The 27,723-nt window shown below is 41.8% G+C and overlaps 1 protein-coding gene across 1 annotated transcript in view; it reads left to right on the top strand.

The window, feature by feature from the left end:
• The window catches only part of Mgat5 (alpha-1,6-mannosylglycoprotein 6-beta-N-acetylglucosaminyltransferase), a 331,078-nt gene that overhangs the window by 283,478 nt on the left and 19,877 nt on the right, over positions 1–27,723 (top strand). Inside the window, exons 13-15 of the mRNA XM_077798161.1 lie at positions 6,707–6,856; positions 14,423–14,569; positions 21,937–22,053. Coding sequence (XP_077654287.1) covers positions 6,707–6,856; positions 14,423–14,569; positions 21,937–22,053 — 414 coding nt within the window. The remainder of the gene's footprint in view (positions 1–6,706; positions 6,857–14,422; positions 14,570–21,936; positions 22,054–27,723) is intronic.

Raw genomic sequence — 27,723 nt, 5'->3', positions numbered from 1 at the left:
ATGGATAAAGAAAGACTACCATATTTTACTGTGGCAAAGGAAAGTGTGAGATGATGTGATGGAGCATGTAACCACGCTGTTCCTCCGTTTTACCAAGAGCCATACAGACATGGGGGCACAGTGGACACTGGACTCCTGGAGGATTTTAAGGATCTCTGCCTTAGCATCATCTAGGTGAAAGGAAAGAAGTGGGCTTATTTGCCCTGCTCTGCCCAGTGTGCCATTGGCCTTGGTTTACCTCACAGTAAACTAAACCCCCATGTCCCACCATTCCACCTTGTGGCTTCTTCCTAGCCTGGCTGATGTGAGCACTGACTGAAAAAGAGAAAGAGCAGGCAGCTGGGGAAATCAGGGAAGGCTCATAATGTGTGTGTGTGTCATCATGCGCAAGGGAGCTTAGCTTACAGAAGTGACAACAGGATGGGATGGGTGCAGAGTGAAAGGAGGAGACCGGGAGCAGCAGAAGATGCACAAGATGGCCACTCAGTACAGTGGACAAGTCCACACATAATCTTTTGAGGAGGAATATCGCAGCAGTAGTAAAGGACTTGTGTGTCTATCTTCAGTCTAGATGCGCTTACTCTACAGCCTTGTGTTTCTTAAGGAAAACGTGATGCATTATTGTACACACAGGGCCCCAACTTACAGTTTGACTTACAAACTCAGTTTTACAATGGGTTCATTGGAGTATTAAATGAACTTGTGATTTACCCTATCATTGCTTAAGCTGTGCTTACCAGGATGTAGCCCCGTTGTAAGTCAAGGAGCATCTATAGTTGTAAAACCATGTAATGGACCAGTTTCTTAATTTGTGGGGAAGGAGGTGGAAGCTACTACTTTAAAAGTGATTGAAACTCCAGGAAGCATCTGATCACAAGTGTCTTTCTCAGATTCTTTGTGCTGTAAATTGCAGCTCAACTTCTCTGGCCTGGACCATAGCCAGGATGTGCTGACTCTTGGAACCCTGACGGAGGGCAAGGGTGCAGCAAGGCTCAGAATTAACTGGTTCTGCAGACCAGGAGCCTTTCAGGGACACAAACTCTCTCCCACTTGGCCTTGTATGTGTGAGAGCTTCGTTTTTCTTTGAGTCTGGTCTCCACAGGATAGGATCTGCCCTTGCCTCCATAGCCCAGTTTTGCAGTCCAATTTCTATTGCCTGGAGAGGTCTTGACTTTCCATAACTGCCTGGCACATCCCTGGGAGAATTCCCCTGGCTCAGACTTACCAGCTACTTTCCACTAGACAGACAAACTTGGGGCAGGGCTGTAAATTCTTTTTTGTTGTTGTTGTTAATAGCAGGTCACCAGGTGCCACATGGATGTGTAGAAATGATATAGAAGAGGCTGTGTGTGTCTGTAGTGGGGAACAGGGGTATTACTCAGGAAAAATACATGCCATCCGTACTCCAATCTAAAGCTCAAAATACTGCCATTTCCAGAGGTCAGGCCTATACTCCCAGTTCCCCAGATGAAAGAGAAGTTAGAGAGTTTCTGCCTCTCCAGTTCTGCATCCTGCCTCCCCTGCTGAAGTGCAAACCAGTGTTGCTTAGATTGAATTGTTTTCCTAAATCTCTCCATCCTGGCTCTAAATATCTTCCTACAAGTTCTGCAAATGTACCTGCCCCCAGCTATAGCCATAAACAGCCAAAGACACGCGACTGCAGTGCTCCTTGACTCCATCAGGGCTCTCTTTTCCCTTTGCATCTCCTGCCCCCAGATGAGGTTAGGTAGATTTAAATTTTAATCAGTTAGATCCGTTGTTTTTAATGGGAATTTAAATTGAACTAGGGACTGAAAACATTAGGGGGCTGCAAGTCGCTCAGCTGGAACGTGGTAGCAGCATTTCCCCTGGCTCCAAGATGGGTGGTGGCTTGCTGTAGTGTGATCCTCAGTGCAAGCCCTTTCTGACTAGATCTCAGGAATTAGTAGGTGGCAGAGCATTGGGACTAAGCTATTTATTATTATTATTATTATTATTATTATTATTTATTTATATATTTAGTTTTTTGGCCCCATAAGTCAGAGAAGGAAAGCTTCCTAGAGTGATTTCAACCCACTTCTTTGATCAATGGGACTTGGGTCTTCCGTCTAAGCCTGGATGACCAAAACAAGGGAAAGAAAGGGGGTATATGCTAGAAGATGCCCCCATCCCTGTACATCACCCCCCTCTTTGGGCCTTCCCATGAGCTGAGGAAAGGCAAGCAGGGACACGCTTAATTTAAGAAACCTCAGCCCTTAAACACAAAGGGTAGAGTACACATCGCACACTGAAGATAGAAGAGGATCCCTTGAACCCCTTGATGCCAGGAACTAAGCCTTACAGTGTGGTGACAGTGGTGAGTCCTTAGAGTCTTGGGCAAACTGGGTTTTGTTTATTCATGATCACATCTGTTTTAAATTTTTACATTTTACATGTGAAATATATCAAATACACAGATGTCTTTTCTACATTTTTTACTGGTGTACTCTAATTGTACATATTGATGGGATTTGTTGTTGTGTATTTGTACATGCACACAAGGTAACAATATAATTTGGCCAATATCATGCCCCAGCATTTCCCCCCTCCCCCTCCCTCTCTCTCTCTCCCTTCCACTCTCTAGTTCCTTTCCTTTGCTGATCTCCCTTTGATTTTCATTCCCATGAGATTCCACCCCCACCTTTCTTTTCCTTTTTCTGTCCAGCTTCCACATATGAGAGAAAACATATGACCGTTGATCTTTTGAGTTTGACTTAGTTTACTTAACATGATGGCCACTTGTTCCATCCATTTTCCTGCAAATGCCATAATTTCATTTTTCTTTATGGCTGAATAAAATTCCATTGTGAAATATACAGAAGTCTTTAAAAACCAAGGCATTGTCTTAGTCCATTTTCTGTTACCATAACAAAATATTTTAGTTTGGGTAATTTATAAAGAACAGACATTTTTTTGGCTCATGAGTCTGGAGGCTGAGAAGTCCAAGAGCACGATGCTGGCATCTGCTGGGGGCTTGGTGAGGGCCTCATGCTTCATCTTAATATAGAGGAGGACATCCCCTGGGGAGACAGAGCAAGTGTGCCAGCTCAGGCCTCACTTCTTCTCATAAGACCACTAATGCCATCTGGGAGCTTCACCCTAATGACCTCATCTAATCCTAATTACCTCCCAAAGGCCCACCTCCAAATACCATTAATATATGAATTTCTAACACATCACCTTTGGGAAACACATCTGAATCATAGCAGACATCCAAGTACCACCCAGATTTGTTGATGTTAGTATCTTACAGTATTTTTAAACATGGAAATGATATATTACAAATATCACTGAAGCTCCATCTACTTCTGTAGATCATCTCTCCTCTGTAATCAGTATCTGAAATTTAGTTCAAATCATCCTCCTACATGATTTTGTACTTCAGCTACACATGTCCATATGTGTGAACATTACCCACATGCATAATATTGCTTTGTATGGTTAAGAAATATACAAAAGTTGCATCCAGCTATATAGATTGTTTCACAATGGGTCCCCATACTGTTGCTCTCTTGCAGAAACCACAGACAAATTACATCCCCTTTTGAGCTACAGGGAAGTATGTGGTAAGGTGCTGCTTATATTAATTTTGGCACAATCCAGATGAACAATCAGGGCCTGGAAAGAGACCAACTTGACATTCTACAGGCAGCATCAGCAGGACTTTGTGATTGATTTGATGCACATATTGGCAGGAATTGGAGTGAGGAATAATGATTATGGTCCAGGTATTGGTAGGGAGATTAATGCTGGTCACTGAGCTCAGGGGCAGATACAAGGATACTGCTCAGGTTAGGTGATGGGTCCTCTTTTAGACCTGTTGAATTGGAAGCAACTACAGCACAACAGATGGAAAATTTCAGAATGCCATGAGATATTTGGACTTGAAATTCAGGAAAGAGTCCTGAGCTAGAAATGCCTTGTTGGGTTCGTTGAGCATCTCATGAGCGTTCACTTCAGGCATTATAATAGTTTGGTTTAAGAAACTTCAGTGGCACCTTTACCTGGAATAAATAGTGTGGGTCAGACTCACCAAATTTCTACCGAACTCTGACAAGTATCAGCAAGAGAACCAAGGTTGAGTTAACTAATTACCATGTCAGCTTCAAAGGTTAGAGTTATACTTGAGACATTTTTCCCTCCAATCATCCATGGGGATTTTCTCATTTGTGAGATTCTATAAATCCTCTCTGAAGATAATTCCTGCTTTCTCACTGTACCATGCCTTAGTGTTAAAGATTTTATAGACTTTATTAGCCTTTATGTAGACTTCTTTCTATTTGCCCAAACTTGCCACCTTGTTATGCTTCAAGGTGCCCTGACCTTTCCTGGGATTTGCTGACGGTACATATGTAACCCAGTGTATCATTTCTTTCACAGACATTTACTCTGGGAACTCTACTCTTAAGTCTGCCGTGAATGGTTTTCTGCAGGGCGGGAAGCAGATGGACCATTCCCTATTCTGCCTGTAGCTTGCTGCAGATCTTACTTGGGGCCTGTGGTCCACCCTCACTAGTTAGCCGCTGACTTTCATGGGGAAGTGTCTCCTTTTTATAAGGGACAGATGCCTGTCCCCACCTCCAATCTCTGCCTCAAGGCCAGCAGAACGCCCTGAGAGGCCTCCTTTTGTGTGATTGGAATCAGCCCTCAGTAGCTACAAAATGTAGGGTGGGGTCCAGGAAGAGTTTGGGTAGCTGCTGCTGTTGAAAGAGTCCGGAAAGACCTGGCACACTTAGGATAGGGAATGGCTGCAGATGGGTGGGCCCTAGTTTTCTCTCCATCTCTTGCTTTTATCTTCTCCTCCTCCTCCTCCTTCATCTCTCCCTTCCCCTTTGCCCCTTCTTCCTCTCTATTCCCCTCTCTTCCTTCTTTTCCTCCTTGCTCTCACTGGGATGTCTCAGTGCAGTCCCTCTCATTACCACCTGCCCATGCCTACCCCCTCCTTCCCTTTAGTACTTACTTGATTCTTTTCCCACCCTACAACTGGCCTCTGGCTTCCTCAGGGCCTGTTCCCTGGTCTATGACCTCACAGATTCCAACACTGAATGACCTTTTTACTATAATGTCTATCACCATCTGTCAGGAATCCCTTGGAGTCAGGATTCTGACTTCCTTCATCTGCTTCAGCCTACCACACCATCCCTGGGCCCCCCAGTTCCATTAGCAGGGGAGGAGGCAGGGTCACAGAAGCCAGGACGGGCTGTGATGGAGGCAGAGTCCCTGAGAAGAGACTGTGTGAGGCAAGAGTTACCAAACATGCCTACCACAAGAACCATATCCCAGAACCCCTCCAATTAACCTTTCCCAGGTAGATGGCCCTAAGCATGGCTCAAACTCCCAAGTGGGAAGCTGTGATTTATAAATGGTTCCTCATGGCTATGCCCAGCAGCCTCACCAAACATCACCTGGAATTAGACCTGCAGCTCAAGCGTTCATGTTATTTATATGTTAGTCTGCAGGGAGTGCCTTGCTTGATGCCACAGTCATCCTGATCTGTAAAATAGAGAATGTGGACTTGCTGTTGTATCCTTCATGAACACTTCTGATACATGATTTGAAAGTTTTCCCCTAGATTGAGAGTCCTGTGTTATAGTCACCTGGGCAGTGAGTGGCAGAAGGCAGATTGTGACTGGGTGCATTCAGAGCCTGCCTCCTCTTCCCTGTGCTCCATGGCTACTGTTGACACACCCTGTGTCCCTTATGGGTTTGAGTCACAGAACTTTCTATTAATAGATTTGCCTCAAGTGTCTGAAACAGGCTTAGAATGGGAAATCCTTGTCCCACCTTCATACAACTGGAAAACACTACAGAACTTGAATTTTTCACCTTTCAAATAAATAAATAAAACACCAAACAACCAAGCTGTACAAAATCCAGCTTGCACAACTTAGTCACATGGAAACACGAAGAGGAAGAAAAAGTGATCTGGTTTCCACTTTATAGGTAGTTTTGATTTAGAAAATGTGCCTCAGAATCCAGTTCCTACAAATACAAAAAAAAAAAAAAAGGGGGGGGGAGAGGGCTTGGTTTTGCTTCTAGAATAAAAAGTAAAACTACTCTTGAATGTTTCAGGTCTCACCAGAGTTTCCATTTATCCTTTTTTTACTTTTGCCTACCTGGATATTCTTGTCTCTCCAGCTACTGAGTCAAATCGATACATATTGTGGGAAACTCTTCTCTCCCCATGACGAGAATTAAGTGGGATCCAGTTCCGACAACATGAGTTAATCATCACTAGAAATATTGGCAAGAGCTGGGGATGTTTGTATTCCTTGGGGACAGCTTAGCATCTCCGGATAAACATTCCAGTTCAATCTTCTGCCTTCTCTGGGTCTTCCATCTCCAAACTCTCTCTCCCCAATAAAGAGGATGAGCCAAAAGCAACTTGAGGATCGCTGGTAATTTACAAAGTGAGGACGATACTTCAAAAGAGTTGGCAATGAGTTGTCATTGGTACTCAGTAATGTGTTGTGATATAGTGTATTTTTTGCACAGTTATACAGTAGCAATATGACTTGTTTTTAACCTCAAAAAAGAAAGTCCAGTATTTGGATTGCCAAACTACTGCCATCTCCAAGATAAGAATGCCCACCCCTGAGGCCTCTAGCTCTTAGAAGCTCAGTCCTTCCAGACAGGTTGTTAAGCAAATAAAATAAGAAATGCTTTTCTGCTTGTGCCCTCATTTTAGAATAGAAAGATCTACTTGGACATCATCCACACGTATATGGAAGTGCATGCAACAGTTTATGGCTCCAGCACAAAGAATATTCCCAGTTACGTGAAAAACCATGGCATACTCAGTGGACGGGACCTGCAATTTCTTCTCCGAGAAACCAAGGTGAGTTTTCAGTAGATTTATAAACATTGACCAGGGTTGCTCTTTACAGGTTTGTTTCCCTTGGCATTAAAAATGGGATCAGAATCTTTCTTGTTTTCTTTCTAACAATGCAATAGCTCTTTAGGCCTTGATTGGGCAGTAGTTTCCTAGAAGCTGTCACTAAAAAAATTAGTGAATAGGGAAAGAAGGTTGCTACTGTTTGTTAATTGATTTTTGGCAAAAAAAAAAAAAAAAATAAATGTGCAATTAAATTTTTTTTTCAAAAATTGTATTTGCACCATTCCTGAATTAACTAAAAATAAGTAGGGAGGTCAGGAAATTTTATAATTAAAAAAAAAATTTACAGAGGATCTTCTCTGTGCCAGGCAGCAAGCCAGGGGCTGGGAGTAGGGCCAAACATGGGAAAGGTAAGGACAGACCTTCTGCTAGAATAGGAGCCTCTTCACAGTAAGCCAGGGTTAATGAACTCTCCACTCTGTTACCGCTGTTCAAGGAATCAAATTGAGTCCCTAACCAGCTTTTCCTCATAATTCCTCATTTAACAAGTATGTCCTGGACACCAGAGGGGAAAAAAAAAAAAAGAGGTTCATATGGGAGAAAAATCTCTGCTGGCTCAGGGAGCGGAGAAATCATCATGACAGATATAAGAGATTGATGGGGTATGGATGCACCTACTATTGAACCATATAAAGAGTCAGAATCAGGTAGCCAAGGTGCCAATGGCATATTCAGGAGAAAACTAGAAAGCAACCTATCCAGAAAGTATTGGAAAATAGTGGAAGATTAAATGCAACAGGAAATAAGGGTCAATGGTCACAGAAAGAAGCACAGTGCAGACACTGCACATAGATAGTTGGGGAGCCACTGAGTGTTATTGTACTACACTATAGCATAATGGCCTGGGGCTTTGTGGGCTATGTCCTTTCTATATTCCTGCATTAAGGTAACACATGAAGTTAAGTGGCTTATGAATAACAGAGTTGGCCTTGAAAGCCCTTTAATGTATTTGATATGCTTTCTTGTATTTACTAATAAGTTTTTTTTTAATAAATTTTGTATATACTTATTGAACAATTGCTATATACCAGGCATTGTGCAAGGAATGCAGCAGTGAACAAAACAAGCACATCCCTCCACTAGTGTTTCCTAAAGCATAGAGAAGTTTATTATCACGGGTGGATTTCTTAACTCTGGTCCTTGGCTCACTTTTGTTTTTATATTCAAGATAGGGCAGAGAGGTTGAACAAATGAACTTTTGTAGCATGTTAGCCATCGCTGATCTTATTTAGAAGGTACATTCATATGTGCTATCCTCTTGGAATCTCACAACAGCCTTAAGAGGTAGACAGTGATAGTAGGGTTGTTAACTCTGGAGAGCTGGACATGCCTATGGTAAATTAAGGTCAAGTTGTGGAGGTCACTCTAACTCATGATTGTTTTAATTGCAAATTAAATCTCTGCTAGGCTGTTGATGAACCAGCCTCATAAACACCCAAACCCAATGGAAACCGACCTATCAAAGAGTATCTATCTCCTCTGCTTCAGTTTCTCCATCTGTAAATATATTTGATCCTTTCAGCCTTCAAGTTATTTGTGCAATAGCATGAACAAAATATTCTGTCAGTTCTTTAACTCCTTGGCCAAAGATCTGTTTTGTTTTAATGAAGATTTTATTTCCTTGTAAGGTCACCTGTAATCAGATGATTATTTGAAGCCCTCCAGGAATGACGTGTGTCCCCAGTTTTACCATTTGCTTCCCGTCACCTCCTGTCTTAGGTTGATATTTTAGAATCATCAGGATGTCCGGGCCCTTTAACAGCAATGCTATTTTTTGCTATTTGCCTCATTTTACTTTTCTCCACATCAGGTTGTGGAAAAAGTTCAAGCTCCTTTAAAATAACATTTGACAGAGCTGGTTTTCAGCAGCATGTCATTACTGTCTCGCACACTTCTATTAACCCAGCCTCGTGAATGTCTTGCTCAGCCTTGCAAATTTTAAAAGAACCCTTACTTACTTACCATCCACTTACCCTGTCATAGAATAGGAAATAGGCCAAAACTGAGGTCCCTAATGTCCAGGAGAGAACAAGAAGAGGCCCATAAAACCCCAGCCACGATGTCAGAGGTGGCCTACAGCCAAGGAGGGCAGCTTGAATTTTAGCATGAGGGACATGTATTCATCCTTGAAAAAAAGAGTACCTTCTGAGCATGTCCCTGAGCCCATTACATGGTGCCTGCTTATCTGACAAGAATATATTAAAATACTCCAAGTGGAACTATGGCTCAAACAGTTAGCAAATAGGATGAGGCTAAGGCAGTGTATCGCTGAGATTCTCCTCACACCCAGAACACACCCTCACACACTAAAATGAATGGATCTTGGCCTTTGCAGTAGTGACACGGAAGGCCGGCCAGCCGTTGCATTTATAACCCTTTCTGCTTCCAACTCCTTCCTCTGCGTCTCTGAGCAACTTAAAAGCGATTTATTCCAATCCACATTGGAAGTGGAGACCTGGAGCTGCTGAGGACTGTGGAATAAAGAAGATTCACAGGCTCTTCAGCCTCATTACTGGAGAGGGAACAAGCCTGAGCTCCTCGAGAGGTTTGAAGGAATGATTGATGTTTAATCAGCTCCAGACTCATTATTTTTCTTTATGAGCCCTCTTTGAATCTCTGCACCAAGCCCAGGAAACCCTCTGCTCAGCAGAATTTGTCCTGGCATGCCATTAGGGGCCCAGGCATCTCCAGCAAACTCTTGCTTCAGGGAATCTGGAAAGACAGGAGGAATTAACGAAACACTGAAAGAGCTGAGAATTTGTTGTAATCTAGAGAAAATGATAGAAATTTGGATGAATGAATTATTTATCAAAGGACCACAGACAAGTCATTCAGTCCAGCAAACGCCAAGAGATCAGTTGAGGTCAGCAAATCAGGATTCGCCAGAGTGGCATGTTTTTAATTTTGACTTAAATCTCCATCTCTTGTAATATATTTTCTTTCTTCACCTTCCTAATCGTAACCTCTTCATGTCCACCTTCCTCTTCTTGCTTTGGGAAGCTTCCTAATTACATTTGTGATATCGAATAGGGCATTCACATTCGACACTGGGCTACAAGGATGTCTGCAGTTCTGATGTAGGAGCCAGACAAGGTACCTTCCTTTCTGCAGTCAGAACAACTCTGACTGTGGCCTGCCAGGCGAAGCTGCTACTAGTGCTCATGCTAGAGCTGTACCCTTCTGTACCCAGACTTTATTCCTTTCCCCCTCCAAGCCTTGGGTAGACCATGGTGATCCTGGTTCCCTACCATGCCAGCTCACATAGAGGCCTGGATGGATTTGGCAAACGGGCTGCCACATCCTATCCTGTCTTCATGCCTGACTCCCCACCCTCTGCCAAACAGACATTCATTCAGCTATGACTTTTCATACACAGCTTGGATGGGTTTTGAAACCTCTCTCAGAATCAGGCCGTCATGCAGCACCATGAATTTTGCACCAGAGGTTTTGCTTGTTCTCTTTGTGGGTATATTCCCAGTGCCTAGAAGAACACCTGGCTTATAGAAGGTACTAGATACAGGCTAAATATCCCTGATCCAAAATGTTGCAATCCAAAACATTTTGGGTGCTGACATGATGCCACAAGCACAACTCCCACACAACTATACCCCAACTATGGATGCTAGCCCATGATGTGCAGTTGTGTGACATTGTAGCAGAATATGAACTTGGGCCACTACTTAGTAAATGTTCATAGAGTGCCGAGTTTTGGAATATTGAATATTTCTATGAAATATCTCACATAATCCTCACAACAACCCCATGAGATAAAACAATGTTGTTGTCCCCATTTTGCACTTGAGAAGGTCCCAACCCTGGAGAAAATAGAGTCTACATGAGCCTCAGAGAATCCACAGACAGGCAACTTGTCACAGTTATGGAAGTAGGAAATGATGGTGTCAGGACTTGAACCCTGGTCTCCTTGACTCCCAAGCTTGTACTGTTAATTGCTACTTTGTGTCATAATCAATTTATTGGGTAAACCAAGGTTACTTCATTGCTCCACTCCCTCCTGAGCCACCTCAGCGCGGCTAATTACTGATCATCAGAAAAGCGTATGTTGAGTATACCCGATTTTGGATTATTCTTGATGTTCCCCATCAAAAGTGACTAGAACTGGGCTGGGAGTATAGCACAGTGGTAGAGCCCTTGCCTAGGAGGCTGACACTCTGACTTCCATCCTCAGCACCACCACCCAAAAAAAGAAAGTGACTAAAACTGACCAAAACCATGCAGCTATCATAAGAACTGCCTTTGTCCGTGTTTGAAGGAATCTTTAAGTGCCCCACTTAAGGGTTTGAAATAATTCCATTCCTCCTTTCACACAGAGAAAAATTCTGAGAGGAAAAATTTTGCCGGTCTCTGTGTTGGAATGTTTCAACCCTATGCTGGGAAGAAAGCGTATGGTGCTTCATCTGCCCTCTTTCTCTTAGCATTAGTTCACAATTTAATTTTAGAGCATGTCATCCCTCTGTTTAGGAACACTCACTGATGGGGTTGGAATTGCAGCCATGGAGATGTTCTGTCACCTGAAATATCCTTGTTAGATTCTGGGCTTCTGAGGGCCAGATGCAGTTTAAATAAAATATGGACAGTTTTCTCCTGAGAAGGTTATCCCCAGTGCTTGAATGCTATCCCACTTCTGTCTCTTTCATCCATGCTAAGGAAGTCTGCAAATAGGTGCAAGGACTGGGGAGTGGAGATTAGGGCCAAAACAATTTGTTACAATTAAGGTACTGGTTTGTGGCAAGGCCTTAAGCATGCCGAAGTTTCTAGCTAGAAGTGGTGAATTTTCTGTGCCTATCCTGTTGTCATTCAACTCTCAGATGTGCTGTCTGACCTTAATATATCTGCTCCATCATAATGTCACAAGTAATGAGTAGACAGGAAGCAAGGAAATACTTGCTTATTGACAGAAGTGACAGAAAACTATTATTTGGTGTTTCCAAATTATGCATTTTCTGCAGTCTTAATTAGTGTGACAGGAAAACCCATTGCCAAGAAATTATGTGGTATTTGCTCAAGTTTCCTTCTAAATAGGCTTGGGAGAGGTAGCCCAAAGTATTTATTTTCTTCGTACTGAGATATTCTGGTGCCAGCAGGGCAGAAGAGTTGGTGCAAATAGTTATTCAGATATAATTAAACCTAGGTCATATTCAAGTCCATTAAGCAACAGCCTCAAATCCTTTTAATTAATAGGTTTAGATTGGTTGATCTGAAGGAGTTAATTAAATTTTTCTCCAAGATTTTCCATTGAAATAGACAAGCATTGTGCTTCTTCCATTTCCTCCAAAGTTGTTATTGACAGTTTAGAGTTGATAAGGGTATTGGCACTTCATGGCAGGCCCCAATTTCCAAAGGTCAGGAACCACTGTGGGTGCTGGGTCTCTGACTAAACCCATGAAAACCTAGTCTGCATCTTTTAGTACCTCTTTTAATCAAAAAGGCCCGGATGTTCTGTGCCGTGCTCTGCCCAAACATGGCCTGATGGAGGTCATCTGTTTTTTCCTGGAGAGTTTTGGCACATCCTTCCTAAAGTGTGATAGGAAGAGGAGGTCACAGAAGTCATAAGCCTTAAGGATGGAAACCCTGGATTCTTCATGCTCAATAAGGCCTCTTTCCAGCAGAAACATCTCAATGATTGCTCATTTAAAACAGCTGCATGGGGTTGGGGAGCTGAGGAGAGAGCCTGGGGAATGTCCTGGAGCACTAGTACATCCCAATATTTATTTGCACTCAGGCCTTTCCCGCCTCTGGGCCACAGTGCCTGGGCCACACTCTGTATTCAACAGTTCTCTCTGAGAATCTGACTTCTGTTCACTGTGCACCAAGAATGAGATCCAGAGCAGGAGAGTGGAATAGAGATTTCCCTCTATGCTGCAGCTTCCAGGCCCTCACCCTCACCCCATGATCTCCAGGGACTCTTCCTTTCAAGGGGAAATGACACAGCCAGCAGTAGGAGTTCTGCAGGCCTCCTGAACCTTCTGTTCACCCCACCTCCCTCCCTCCCTTGTGGATGTCCCTGGCTGTGTGATCTCAAGGTTCACAGAAAATGAAAGGTTATTTCTTGATCAAAAAAAAAAAAAAAAAAAAACCAGAAAGGTTAAGTGCCCTGTCTATACAAAAACCAATAGGTAAGGAGTTTCTTCAGAAAACCTTTAACTTTAAGTGTTTTGCTCTGAAACTCGTTAGGGAGCTGCATGATTCTCCAATGTCACATGTGGACTGCGCTCTGTGCGGCCCTTGTGTTGAGTGCCAGACACATGCATCCTTTGTCTTCCAGGAATGCACAGGGAATCCAGCAGCTTGGACCCGGTGCTTTCCAGCAGAAACATCTCAATGATTGCTCATTTAAAACAGCTGCATGGGGTTGGGGAGCTGAGGAGAGAGCCTGGGGACAGGAGAACCACACATACAGATAAATCCAGTTCAGCAGACTCCTCCATTCTCAGGACCTTCTGTGGGTGTTTCTCACCATGAAGATGAAAGGAAGCACTGCCCTGGGGCCCACCTGGCCTTTGTCACTTGACATGCCTGTTGGGACTGGAGAGATTTCAGAATTGACTCTGTGATGTGGGTAGGAAGAACACAGGCCTCACTAAGCTCAGGCTTGGACCCCACCCGTCACCTACCTCCAGCCCTCCAGCACGTGTGCAGTATTCTCGAATGAACATTATGCAGAGTGAGGCATTTCTCTGAGATATTATCTCATTTTTGGACCCAGGAATCAGATCCACTGAACTGTAGCAGCACGCCCCCTTTGTCACAGTGGCTCCCTGCTGCTGTGGTTGTTCCTAAGACTTTGAGAGAGCGTGTTTCTGCTGCCATCTATTGTCTGCCTTGGGGGAAACATGTGGCTTGCTTGCTGGAGCAGGAAGCATTCATTGCCTTGCAGATTTAGCAACTGAGTACCTTCTCCCCCCACCCAGAGGAAAGTAAAACCGAGATGTTGGTGTCCCCCAGTGAAAACCCCATTATGAAAACCTGTGTTTACTGACCTACCATCGTTTTAAAGCAGTTCCATTTGAACTGTAATCAAACCACCAAGTGACCTTTCTGTCCCTCTGCCCAGCGTCCCTGAAAGGGCCTGTTGTTTGCTGCTTCAATGAAGAAACCTTCTGTTTAGTTAAGCAAGTGTTTTTCCAGTCATGTCTCCTGGTGAGTTACAGAAAGATGATTGTAGGGCCTTGGTTTTTGTTGTTGTTGTTTTTTCTTTTAATACTCTAGCCACCCTACAACCCCCCTCCCAACATTTATTTCCTTACTTTTTTTAGCGGAGAAGAATACCATACGCTGAGCCACTTCAGGAGGGTTTTAAAAGTCCCTGGCGATGTTTCTCAGATCTTGGAACAAGCCCCTTCTTTTTGCCCCACCCCACCGCCTAGGATCTGGGACCCTTCCAGAGTGTCTGAGGCATTCACAGGAATGGACCACAGTGTAGCCCCCTGTGAGCCAGGGAGGCCAGTCCTGACTGATGTGTTTATATATGCATGTTTTTCTGTCTTCCAGTTGTTTGTTGGGCTTGGGTTCCCTTATGAGGGTCCAGCTCCCCTGGAGGCTATTGCAAATGGATGTGCTTTTCTGAATCCCAAGTTCAACCCACCCAAAAGCAGCAAAAACACAGACTTTTTCATCGGCAAGCCAACACTGAGAGAGGTAAGCATCTCTCGGAATCATTCTATTTTCAATTACAGGAATAATTGGGGGTAGGTTGTAGCTCAGTAATAGAGCACTTGCTTAGCGTGCTCAGGGTCCTGGGATCAATCCCCAGCAACAAGGGAGGAAAAAAATAATAACTATTTACTTATTAATGCTAATGTAGGTATAGTCTTCTTGGTATCTATGGAGAATTGGTGCCAGGACCACCCCCCTTGGCCACCCCCCCGCCAGACGCAGGCGCTCGCGCACACACACAAGACACCAAAATCTCTGGATCCTCAAGTCACTTATGTAAAATGGCATAGTATTTGCATAGAATATCCTCTTACATACTTCAAATCATCTCTGGATTACTTATAATTACAATGTAAGTGCTACATAAACAGTAGTTATGCAGTGTTGTTTAAGGGATAATGTTAAGAGGAAAAAGTCTGCCCATTTTCAGGGTACATGAAGTTTTTTTCAAATGTTTTTAAAAATTTCTGGATCCAGAGATGCTGAACCAGGGATAAAGAAAGCAGAGAAGTGATGGCGTTATTAGCATCATCCAACATGGTTATGTGGGAAGGGAAAAGGTTAGGGAACTGATCCTGGAGCTTAGAGAAACAAATGATCCAGTCACATCACCTCTGTGCCAACTGTCTAATGAACAAGGACATTCTAGCCTTTTGATTGCAGCTGAGCTCTTCTTGTCTGAAGCTAAGCTCTTCTTGTTGGGAGCTTCGGATAAGATCAACTGAGTAACAAATTTGTAACATATTTGTGGAGAATCAACACTCCATGATCAGCTATTGAGAGTTAAAAGTGGGCCATGGATATTCTCCAGGAACCTCAACCTTAAGAGGCAGGACATGTCCCTGGGGACTCAGGTGATATGCCTGAGTTTTTAGCCCACCATCAACAGGCACCACCCCATGAAGTGGTCCTGCCATTGCTAGAACCATTTGCAGAAGCCTTGCTTCAGTTGCCTTCAAAGATCAGCTTGAAAATTCACAATGAATGATGAATCACCACCAAGGAAAGCTGGATTTGATTTGGGGCAATAAACAAGTCATTTGCAGCTAAGTGTGAATGATCAAGCTGGGTGCTTCCATATCTGGCCAGAAAAAAGATGTGTGCAAGAAACTTTAAGAATGATTTTCTTTTTATTTCCATGTAGTCAGTAGGTGGTTCTGCAAAATGCTCTCCATCAGTTAAAGCAGCACCCTTGTCCTTCAGGGCCTTCAACAGGGGGATTACACTGATGGACAGTCCTCCCATGACATAAACATGACTTTTTAAAGCATTTATTTTTTCAGTGCTGCTACTTTGAAACCCTTCTGGGTCACTTTCTCTGAATCTGTTATAACTGTGTAACAAATGTTATATAGTACATAAAATACATTTTAGTGATGTTTATTAATGAATCAGGAATCCTATCAGTTCATAGAACTGATTATTTTTAAGAGTTCTTTTATCCAACCCCCTGTATCTTTGGTGAAATGGCCAAAAGAGATGGAAAATCAACAAGAACCATAGATTATCTCAAAGAGGTTAACTGTAGCCCAGATAAACTCTGACAAGGGTTAACTGGATGTTTGCTTACTTTTTACCTTTTACTCTTCATGGAAGTGGTTTCATTTTGAAAGGTCAGTTCATTCACCAATATTTAGCTCACCTGAGTGCCAGGTGCCAGTGTCGTGGGAGGCGCTAGACACAGAGATCAGGAACAGTCTTGAAGAGCCTATTTTTATGGAAAGGCTTAAAAGACTTTCCCCAATAGGGAGACTAACTTCTCAGTTTAGAAATCTCTGCTACAGCACGTGACTGATTTTGAAACTTTAGAGTTTGAGATTGAAAATAGATTTCAGTCATCCCTAGTAGTTTTTGTTTGTTTTTCACAAATAAGAACTATATATTTAAGATAAACAACTTGATATTTGAAATAATAAACATTGCAAAGTGATCACCATAATAAAGCTCATTAACACACCCATCACTATTCTTTGATGAGACTGTTCTTCTCCATTGTGTATCGTCCATAGGTTTTCCTTTGGGTATAGAAAATCTCAGAAGTTCCTTCTTCTGTCCAAATTGCTTTTTTTTTTTTTTTTTTGAAATTTCCCCTATTTTAAAAGCTTGTGATAAATCATACATAATATAAAACATTTTAGCCATTTATAAGTGTGATTCACTGGCATTAAGTAAATTCACAGTGTTGTGCAACAATCACTGTTATCTATCTGTAACCTTCTTCATCATCCAAGCAGAAACTCTGTCCCTTTTAAACTCCCCATTCTCCCGTCTTCCTCTCTCCTACTTTATATCTTTATGAATTTGCCTACTCTAGGGGCTTGATGGAATCATGTTATATTTGTTCTTGGGTCTGCCTTATTCACTTTGTGATGTTTTCAGGGTTGATCATGTGGTAGCGTGTGTCTGAATCCTTTTAATTTTTTTAAGGCTAATATTCCATTGCATGTATTTACCATGTTGAACTTATCCTTTCATTTGCTGATGGACATTTGAGCTGTTTCCACTTTTTTTTCCCTCTTGTGATTAATGCAACTATGAATAGTGGTATACCCCTGTCTGCTTGAGTTCCTGCTAATAACTCTTTTGATTATATGCCTACAAGTAGAATTTTGCAGTTTTTACTGATTTTAAGATAGTCTACAGAGAAGTTGCAAAAATAATATAGCATTGAGGTATACTCTTCATCCAGCTTCATCTACTGGTGACATCTTACAGAACCCTAGTACAATTATCAAAATCAAATAAAATTAACAGCAGTACCTTAGTATTATCTGAACTAAAGACTATATTTGCACTTTGCCATTTTTTTCTGCTAAAATCATTCTTCTGTTTCTGGATCTGATTCAGAATCCCATGTTGCATTTGATTGTCAATTGTCATGTCCCCTTAGTCTCCCAATCTGTAAAAATCCAGCCTTTCATTGTCACTCATGACCCTCACTGCTTTTAAAGAATACAGATCAGTTGTTTGTATGCTGAGTGTTTCCTCACACCACTGAGAACACTCCAGACACATGGCCAAGTCAGGGATGTCACGTTACATGGCCCAGATCAACCAGTACGAAGTTATCAAGAAAAGTATGTTCATTGTTTTCTGTCAGTTAGTGCCATCATTTAGTCATTTGCTTTCTGCTGAGGTCACCGAGGGTTTTCACTCTTTATGCCATAAAGAGAGAACAGACATTGGAACTGCTGCCTGGGATGATGCCACCAGGCCCGAAATGAGATTCCAGTAGAAAGACAGTGTGGACTGCTTTCAGCGGTTGCTCAGCGAGTGACCTCAGACAGATGACTCCATCAGTCCTGGGCTCCCACTGGAGGGCTGAGAGGCAGAAGGGCAGTTGACAGATGTTTAATGCATCCCTACAGAGTCCATGGTACTATTTGCTGCGTTAAGGGAATTCAGCAGGACACATTTTCTGTTTTCAGAGCTCTAGATCTGATCTGGAAGAAGGACAGCTCTAGATCTGATCTGGAAGAAGACAGCTGCATAATCAGTGGGAGTGCATAAGAAATAGGTAGATGGATTAAGGAGGGGAGTTAACTTGGAGTTGTGCCAGGTGGAAGGAGAATGTGCAGGGTTAACTGACAAGGATTGACAGGTGGGGCTGGGCCTTAAAGAAAGAGGAGAAGAAAGGACTTCAAGCCTGAGAGGGATGAATGTTGATGAACTTGGGGGACCCCAAGAAGGTCAGGTTCCATCTGTAGCTCCCTCCAGCAAAACCAGGCAGCTTTGAGAGGGGCTGCCTCCTATGTTTTTTCAGCTCACAGAAGCTGCCAAATCCTCCTAACCAAAGATGCTTTTAATTAGGAAAAAGCTCTCAATAGGTCTACAGATTTCTAAGGGTCAAAACCCCTTAGAAATTATCTTTTATTTTCCCCTCAGGAAAGGGGAAAATTTTACAAGTATATATAATTATATATATATATATATAATTATATATATATATATATATATATATATATATATATATATATATCTGAGTGTGTATGATTATAAATCTCTTTTTGCCTATGTTAATCTTTTATGTCAATCAACAATTGATCCAACATAAATTGGTCCATATCAATTGCCTATGGGTCTCTTTTTTGCCTTCACTTGAAGGGAAAGTCTAGAGTTCTAACTGAGTTTAAGCTTTGTTTTTATTTTTGCATTGGGCCAAGTTTTTAAAATACAGTGTATACTCAGAGGGGAAAACATTTCACAATGCCTTAGGTTATACTTGGTTCTTTATACTTTAATATGAATTGGATTTTTATTTTTATCTTCATATTTGGAAACATATTAGTAGATTCCCAGTCATTATTCTGACATTTTGTAAACTATGAGAAATTCTCTTGAGTTCAGGGTTTGTTTTTTTTTTTTTTTGTTTTGTTTTGGGTTTTCTTAACCTACCCAATAAAGAGAACCCATGTTCTCTTTGGAGATTTAATAGCTTCTCTGAAGTAATGTCTCATATTTAATAAGATTTTCATTACTTTTACAAACTATACTCTAGTAAATTTCCTGATTGATACATGATGAAGTAGATGAGATCAGACGGTTCTCAATAAATTAGCAAGGAAGAACATAACATTCAAAAGGGGCTAATGAATCACAAAATGCCTCCCTCATAAAATTAAGCAACCCTCAATAAATGTAGATGAATGAAATGATAATGGCTCAGCATTTTGTATTTTCTTAGTGCTTAGAGCAACCTTATAAATATGCAGGGACCTTAAAGAGTAGGGAGGGGTGAGAGACTGCTGCTGATATATAACTTGCTAAATAGTGACATTGATGGCAACTCTAATTTACCCTGATTCCAGCAGAAGGGCTAATTAGTTTGTTCTCTAAGCCACAAAATGAAAATAATGCGACATTTTTTGCTCATCTTCACAAAAGGTCTAATAGGGGCATAAATTCAGTCCAAGGATTTTTTTTTTTTTTTATGTTGGGAAGTTTTAAAAGGCTTTTGTTTGCCTTCAGTCATTGACATCCTCTAAATTGTCATGCTCTTTCCTTTTCAAAGCTAATAAGTTGTTGAAGGATCTGGATTTGAACATTCTGGTTGTTGGGTCTTGGGGTTATAGATCCTCTATACCTCAGAATCCTTATGACTACATAAGAAATCCGACAAGTGATGTATGTGCAGGTGATTACGCAATGCCTGGCCCCACATGGGATTTCACTGATAGGGATTGAATCCAAATATGTGCAGAGGAAAAAACCAGGTGTTCCCAGTTCCATGGAACTGCAAATTATCTGTAGCCTTCCACTGACCACAGAGCCCAGCGTGCAAAAGAGGAAGGCACATATCAGGACTGTGAAAAGTTGAAAAGGCTAGTGCAGGACCTGACCCAGGGCATAGAAGCAGGAGCAGAGCGGGGAAAACCTTCCTGGACTTTTCTCGCATGATTTCCCTGAGTGACTGGCAGTGAAAACTGCAGCTGGAGCCCCATGACTTGTGGCCCATTTTTCCTGTCCTTAGTCATGCTTTTGCACACCACTGATGCAACAGGCTACCAAGACTAGTGACTGAGAGCAAGAGGGAACATCCACTCCTCCAAGTATAGCTCTATATCAGAGTCTAAAGAGAAAAGGAAAAAAGAGAGCCAGACCTTTTGCCTCCACAGCAAAGGTCTTAACACTAGCAGAGCTAACACCTACTTTTATGATAAACATGTTATAACATCTTTTTTTCCTCCTGAAATGAAAATCTTAAATAATGTAACCTATCTGCCTACATAATTAAAAAATATATAGTTTCCTAACTCTAATATGAAGAATAAATAAAAAGAAAATAATTCATAGTAAAGTAATACATATTTCAGTATTATGTAGCCAAGACCTATCCTAGCAGATATGATCTTTCATTCCCCCTTACCATGAACACTTTTATTTAAAAGGAATAAAACATTCAACTAAGAATTGTCAGCCTTTTTTGCTTGTAATTGACATTATGAATGAGGGACTAAATATAAGAGTGTGTTCACATATCACACACATATATACATGATTGCCATTAATGTGATAGCTACAAATATAGACCAATTTGGGGACATTTTACTGGCAGTTCTGATATCCTGAGTGGCATTGACTTCACTGCCATGATTTTTTCCAAAATGGTGACAGCTCATGGGTGAAGTTCCAAATAAAACAGTACAAACATTTTTTGATTTACATGGTAATTATGCTCCTGGGAAATTTATTGTATATTAAAACTGTATCAAAGTGTTAGATGCTATAAATCCACCTGAAAGCCCAGCAGGGCATTTGAGTTCTTTGAGCTGGAGGAGGAGATCAGTGGTAAAGAGCATTAACAAGGCCCTGGTTCAATTCCCATCATCAAAAATGATGATGATGATGATGATGATGATATGATGAAAGTTGAACAATTCCTCCTTGTGCAGGTCTGTCCTAGACCTCACTAGATGTCGTGTATCCCTAGTCCCCACCCACAGGCTAAGAGTAGCACCAGCTCTTGTGGTAACTAAAAATATTCTCATAAATGTCTAGAACACTCCTTTACACCACTACCTTAAAGGGGTATAAGAATAGAGGTGGCAGCATGATAGAGGGATAAATTTAGCTGTCCTGAAGAATGGATTTTTAAAGAACCCAGAATTGCCAATATACATCTTTGCTTTCTTTGACCACCCTGTTCTTTAAAATAAAACTTCCTTTAGGATAAAACTGCCATTTCTTGCTTTTCCAATTACAGATTGCTTCTATAAATTTCAGGCCCCAATGTTATGCTGATGATTATTCCTCAAACCCTGAAGATTCTGTTTTATTCTGATGGGGTCACTTCTGTTTCTATCACCTTTTGTATGCACCATTACTCATCTTCTTGGGACTGTTGCAGCCTTGATTTTTATTGCAATTTTTTATGCCTACCTGTCTGTCCTAGCCAAGAAAATAGATACTGGTTTGACAGAGGTTATTTTCAGGGTTGAGTATGGATGAGCTGTGCTTATTTTGGTTGAGCATAAATGTTCATTAGGAATTAAAGCCACCTGTATGGGCTGGGAGTGTAGCTTGGTGGTAGAGCACCTGCCTAACATGCACAAGGTCCCAGGTTCAATCCCTAGCACACCCACACACCCCACCTAAAACAGCCACCTTGTCACCAGATTGTGACATTCTCTTATTTCCAAGAGGGATTCAAGAAGTGCAGCCATCACTATTTGTTTCTGAACTGCTGTTTGCACAGGAGGTTTCAGTTGTCGAGGGAGAGGATGAGTGTCTTGTTATACCTGCGCAAGTACAACTCAGTGCGGTAAAATGTACAACACTTCATCTAGCCCAGAAGATTTTTTTTTTTTTAATCAGTGTGAAACTGAGGTGTTCTGTTTCCTCTTTTCCAGCTGACATCCCAGCATCCGTATGCTGAAGTTTTCATTGGCCGGCCGCATGTTTGGACTGTCAATCTCAACAATCAGGAAGAAGTCGAGGATGCAGTGAAAGCGATTTTGAATCAGAAGGTTGTTTCTTTAATTCCATTTCCCCCCATTTGTGATGTGACCTGATGTGTGGAAAGCATCACAGTCCCATGGTTTCAGTCAATGGCACTTTCCCACAATAGCTGGAGTTAGAACAATAGCCAGCCTGTAGGACTTGGCCTGGGGATTTCATGGATGTTGTGTGACACGGAAAGCAGAGCCAGTGTCCAGATGGATTCTACTGAACCTGATTACGTCATGGCTCCTGTGTTCCAGGCACAGAAGGAGGGGCTTGAACTATGCTAGCTTCCGAGATCTACTTAAGTCACTCCTAGAGATCTGAAAAGATGGGCCTGCTTCTTTTACCTTACCCACAAAAGAAGGGAGAGGAGATGGGGAAGAAATCGTGAAAGAAGTATTTTTGCATAATATCTGTTTATTTGTTTTTTCTACCAAAATATTAGGTAGGCTCTTGTAAAGTGACTTACTTTTCCGGACTCTTCTCATCAATTCAGTAGACATTTATTAAGCACTTACTGTCTGTGAGAACCATCTGAGTCACTCTGGGAGGGGGAAGGGTGCTTTGTTCCATAACCACAGGTGAGGCTGGCTCACCACCTGTGGGAGTTTACCACCCACCTGGGATGAGTTCAGTTGTCCTGATCCTGCTGTTAACTGTCCCAAGTACACACTGCCCCTGTGCTTCTCCTATCAGAGCACTCTTCACACTTAATTGTAATGTTTAAGAGAATCATGCAAGTGTGCTGTGAGGGTGGCTGGACTTACACACTTTGGATTTGGCTTCCAGTGACTAGTAGAGTTCCCTCCTCTGTAATGTAGAGCTAATATTACATACTTGACTGGTAACCTGAGTGGACTAATGATGTCACATATACAAAGTGCTTGAATACAATGTCTACCACATAGGAAGTGTTTAGCCACTATGAAGTATTTCTTATTTCTTGTAATAGACTATCTGAATTTCTGCTAGACTATAAGCAACATGAAAGCAGCACATATATGTCTGCCTGCTATATTCCTAGTATTCAACACTGTGATTTACCTGGATCAGAAGGAGGAGTTGATGTTAGCAAACAAACACATGCTTAACAGCGCAGATAATGGTTAGTACCAAAATCAACATGCAGAAGATCTAGGGATGGGAGCAGGGGCAGGGGGCGCTTCTGGTGAATGCTGCATTCTGAGTTGTCTTTTGAGTAGGAATTTTCAAAGCAAAACTGTGAATGGCATGGATAAGGCATGGGTTCCGTGGAAGGGGAAGATCCGAGAAGGGCATATATCCTGGATGAATGGCCAGTTTACCTCTTTGAAGCAACATCGTTCCCCTTTGGGAAATAGAATGGGATGATAACAAGTTGGTGGCCCACTAACCTGCCAATTTCAGTTAATTGAGAGCATCTCCAGGGGAGCAAGGGCACTCTGATGTGCTATCCATATTCTGTCCCCTTGAAGATGGTCTGGGCATTGGGCTTTGGTGTAGCTGTCAGCTTCCCAATGGTCACGTATGTAGTCCCAAACCCAGTCTCAACAATTGTAGGCAGAAGTCCCCCAAACTCAACTGACCTAGTTGATAGAAGTTCATAGTGAAGTGTGGTCCTACTGGGCTGCCTGAAAATATCTGCTCCACACCTAAAGTTTTACCACCAGGGAGTCATTCCCGAGGAGATTTAAGGATCTTCCTTCCTGTGTCCCAGAGTTACTTGTGTATTAGTTATCTAGGGCTGGTGTGACATAGTACCACAACTTGATGGCTTGAACAACTGAAATGTAGTCTCTCAGTTTTAAAGGCCTGAAATCAGATGTCAGCAGAGGATCATGCACCCTGTGAAGTATATAGTAGTTCTACTGGACTATATAGTAGTTCCTTATATCTGAAATTTTACTTTCTACGATGTCAGTGACCTATAGTCATCCATGTTACATAAATATTAAATGGAAATTTCCATAAATAAGTCATATATTTTAAATTGCATACCATTCTGAATAATATGATGAGATCTCTTACCATCTTTCTCCATCCCACTCATGACATGAATCAGCCTTTTGTCCAGTGTATCCATGCTATATACACTACCCACCCTGGTTTAGTCACTTAGTAGCTATCTGTTATCAGCTCAGCTATTGTGCTATCACAGTGCTTATATAAAAGGTTTCATACTATCCTCAGTTTTAGGCATCCACAAGGAGTATTAGAATGTATCCCCCATTGATGAGGGGGCTCTTGTATTCTTTCTTGCCCCGTCCAAGCTTCTATCATCCTCAAGCATTACTTGGCTTAAACACTCTGAGCTTTATTCTCTGCCTTCATGACAGCGTGGCTTCTCCCTGTGTGTATCTCTGCTTTCCTCTTCTTGTGCTAGATTAGGGTCCACCCTAAATCAGTGTGACCTCATCTTGACTACAATTACAAAGACCCTATTTCCAAATAAAGTTACATTCACATGTTGAGTGGGACTATTTTCCATTATATAGATGAGAAAATTAAGGCTTAAAAAGATGTTTTGCAAGATCACACTAGTAACTAGTGAAACCTGGAATCAAATTCAAGTCTTTTCACTAGTTTGTTAAGATAATAATTAAAAAAACACAAAATAGAATAAAAGGAAAGTATGGAATAAGGAAAGAGATTAATATAAAAATTATTGTCATAAAAGTTATTGTTAGAGACAGGTCAGAAATTTGGTAGTGTTTTCTCATATGTAATTCCAAGACTTTTAAATTACATGACACCCAAAAAAGAAAAAGAAAACATGACCTTACATTAAGAGAGGAAACAATCAACACAACCAGAACTTGAGATGGTCGAGATATTGGAATTCTGAGATAACAACTTTAAAATTTTATAATAAGCCAGGCAAGGTTATGTACTCCTGTAATCACATCAACTCAGGTGGCTAAGGCAGGAGGATCACAAGTTCAAGGTCAGCCTAGGAAACTTAACAAGACCTTTAATGCTCCACATAAAAAATAAAAAGGGCAGGATGTAGCTCAGTGGTAGATCACCCTTGGTTTCCATCCCTAGCACCTACACACAAAAAAAGTTCTATGATAAATGTATTGAACAATTTGGGGAAGAAAGTGGACACCATATATGTAAACAGATCGGAAATTTCACCAGAGAGGTGTAAGCTATTTTTTAAGTCAAATGAAAATTCTAGAAAAGAAAAATACAATGTCAGAAATGCATTCCTTCAGTGGCTTCTAAGCAGACTGTACATAGCAGAAGGGGAAAAAAATGAAGTTGGAGACTCGTCAATAGAAATTATTCAAACTGAAACACAGAGAAAGATGAAATGGAAAAGGGTACATGGTATCTTTGGGACAAAATTAAGCGGCATAAGTTAGGTGTAGTTGGAATCTGAAAAAAGGGAGAGACTGGCACAGAAGAAATTTCTGAAAGAGCAGTGGGTAAGAATTTTCCAATTAATGAGTGAAGAATTTTCCAATCAACTTACAAATGCCAAGGGCACAGTGGACCCCAACAGGAAAAAATACAAAAAGAAAAACACATAGTCAAAGGACAAGAAACAAAAGAAGGAAAAATCTTGAAAGCAGTTAGCTGGAGAAAAACATTACGTTCAGAGGAATGATATTAAAGACAGCCAACTACTCATCAGAAACAATGGAAACCATAAAACAGTTCCTAGGAACTAGAAGATGTATGGGGCTTTTAAATAGGCACTCTTGGGGACACGTATTTTTAAGTATGGTGGGAAATTTTGAACAGGACAATGACATGACCTAGTTTATATTTGGAATCCTCCAGAGAAAATATAAGATCTCCCTAACTTAAAATCTTATGGCTAGTAAAAGAGGAACCTAGACTTAAACCCTGGTTTTCTGGTACCTTCAAAGACCATCTCTTCATCAGATAATGTCAAGCCACCTGTTAGGTGAGACCATTCAGGCTTTAGCTGATTTCTGAAAGCAGTTCGCAGTAAGATTTGCAAAGGTGAGTGGGTTCCAGTGGACACAGGAAATCTCACAGGAAAGGAGGTCCAGAGGAGAAGATGGGAAGTTCATAGAAATTTTCCAAGCCAGCAGGCCAGTAGCCTGCAAACATCCTGCCTGTGGCCTTAGTTGGATGAGTAACAGGCCTTTTTCCACAAAGGAGGATGACCACAAATGTGCTCCTTTCTCTTTTGGGCCCTACTTAGGTTTCTCAGGGACTGGGTGTGGTTTCAGCATTCTCTTTCATTCCATACCCCAAAGCGGCCTTCACTTGTTCCTGAAGGTCTATTAGGCAGAAGGCTGTCCCTTCCCTTCAGTCCATGAAACAGCTTCCACTTCTGGGGTGTGCTGTTGCTCTCTGTCCCCTAAGCCCAGGGTTTGGAGAGCTTTCCCATGCAGAGGAGGCTGCTCCCACCCACACTGGAATGGCAAGGGGGACTGTCCCCCTGGCAGTGCAGTGGCATAGGAATGCAGTTTCCTTTTTTTTTTTTTCTTTTTTGCTTTTCCTTTGTAGGAAAACTGTCTGGCTTCATATCCTTTAAAACAGTGAACTGGCCCCAGAGCAATGAATGAGTCAGCATCCCTTTGGTTAAATTGGGCGTGACTGGGAGAACAGGAAGAGCCATTTTCTGTATTTACTGCATTGAATCTTTTGAATTCATTAATTTATGTGTTCTAATGGATGCCCTTTGGAATATATTGTCAGAATGGCCATTGGGTGCTTCCTGCCACAGAAGTAGATCTCTTGGTCTTGTAATAGAAGAACACCAATGTATCTTTAATTCTGAATTCTACTTGTCTACTTGTAAATGAATCCAGATATGCCATGTCCTCTGCCTTAAGTGGTTTCTTTTGGTTCCTGTGTATCCTTTGAGAGGAGACATTTCTCTAGGCCTGTTACATAAAGCTTCTTGAATCATCCATGAGTTGAGTAAATAAATACCCTTTAAAAGAAAATAAAATTTCACATTTCATATGAAGAGCTATATCTAGGTCAGAAATGGCCCTGCTGAGGTACAGAAGCTTGAAATGGGGACAGACAAGCTGAGAATATGTTCTTCAAAGAAGGTTGAGCTCTGAGAGATGAGGAAGGTGACCTCTCTGTTCTTGTGGAAGAGTGTCCATGATCTTACAGAGGCTCAGCCTCTCCTGACCATCCAGACAGATGTGGACAGGTATAGCTGAGATCCAACCTGTGTGATGAAACTGGCATCCAGTTGTCTATAAACACACTACTGGCATTTAATTGTGCATAAATAAAGATATGTTATCAATTTTTTATAAATCATGGCTTAAGATTTTAAATATAACATAAACTTAGAGAAAAGGGGAGAGGATGTCCCGAGACCAACTACGTGGCTGCCCACTAAGGAATGTCCTCTGTCCATTGTCCCACGTTTAGCAGGCCTCAGATCTTAGATACTTTGTCCTGTTCTCTATCCCAGAGATCTGAGGTAGGTAAGTGTAGACTCGAGAGGAAGAGGTGAAGGTGCTCCTTCCCACCCAGAGACCCCCAGGGGCTATGGGGCTCTGTGAAGCTGGTGATTTTCTCCGAAGTGAATTTCCCATCTCAGATTGGTGTGCTGCTGAAGATGCAGACCTCAGCGTCCTAGCAAACATGGTGCAGTGGAGATCCTATCTTCTCCTTCTCTCCAGGCTCAGTGTAGATTGGAATGCCTCCCCCACAACAGTGAGCACCTCCCAGGGTTTTCTGCCCCCCTCGAAGTTCAAGCAACTCAA

This window comes from Urocitellus parryii, chromosome 1 (genome assembly GCF_045843805.1).
Source record: "Urocitellus parryii isolate mUroPar1 chromosome 1, mUroPar1.hap1, whole genome shotgun sequence".
Taxonomy (NCBI): domain Eukaryota; kingdom Metazoa; phylum Chordata; class Mammalia; order Rodentia; family Sciuridae; genus Urocitellus; species Urocitellus parryii.
Note: the sequence above shows the minus strand (reverse complement) of the source record. Positions and strands in the feature narration are given on the sequence as shown.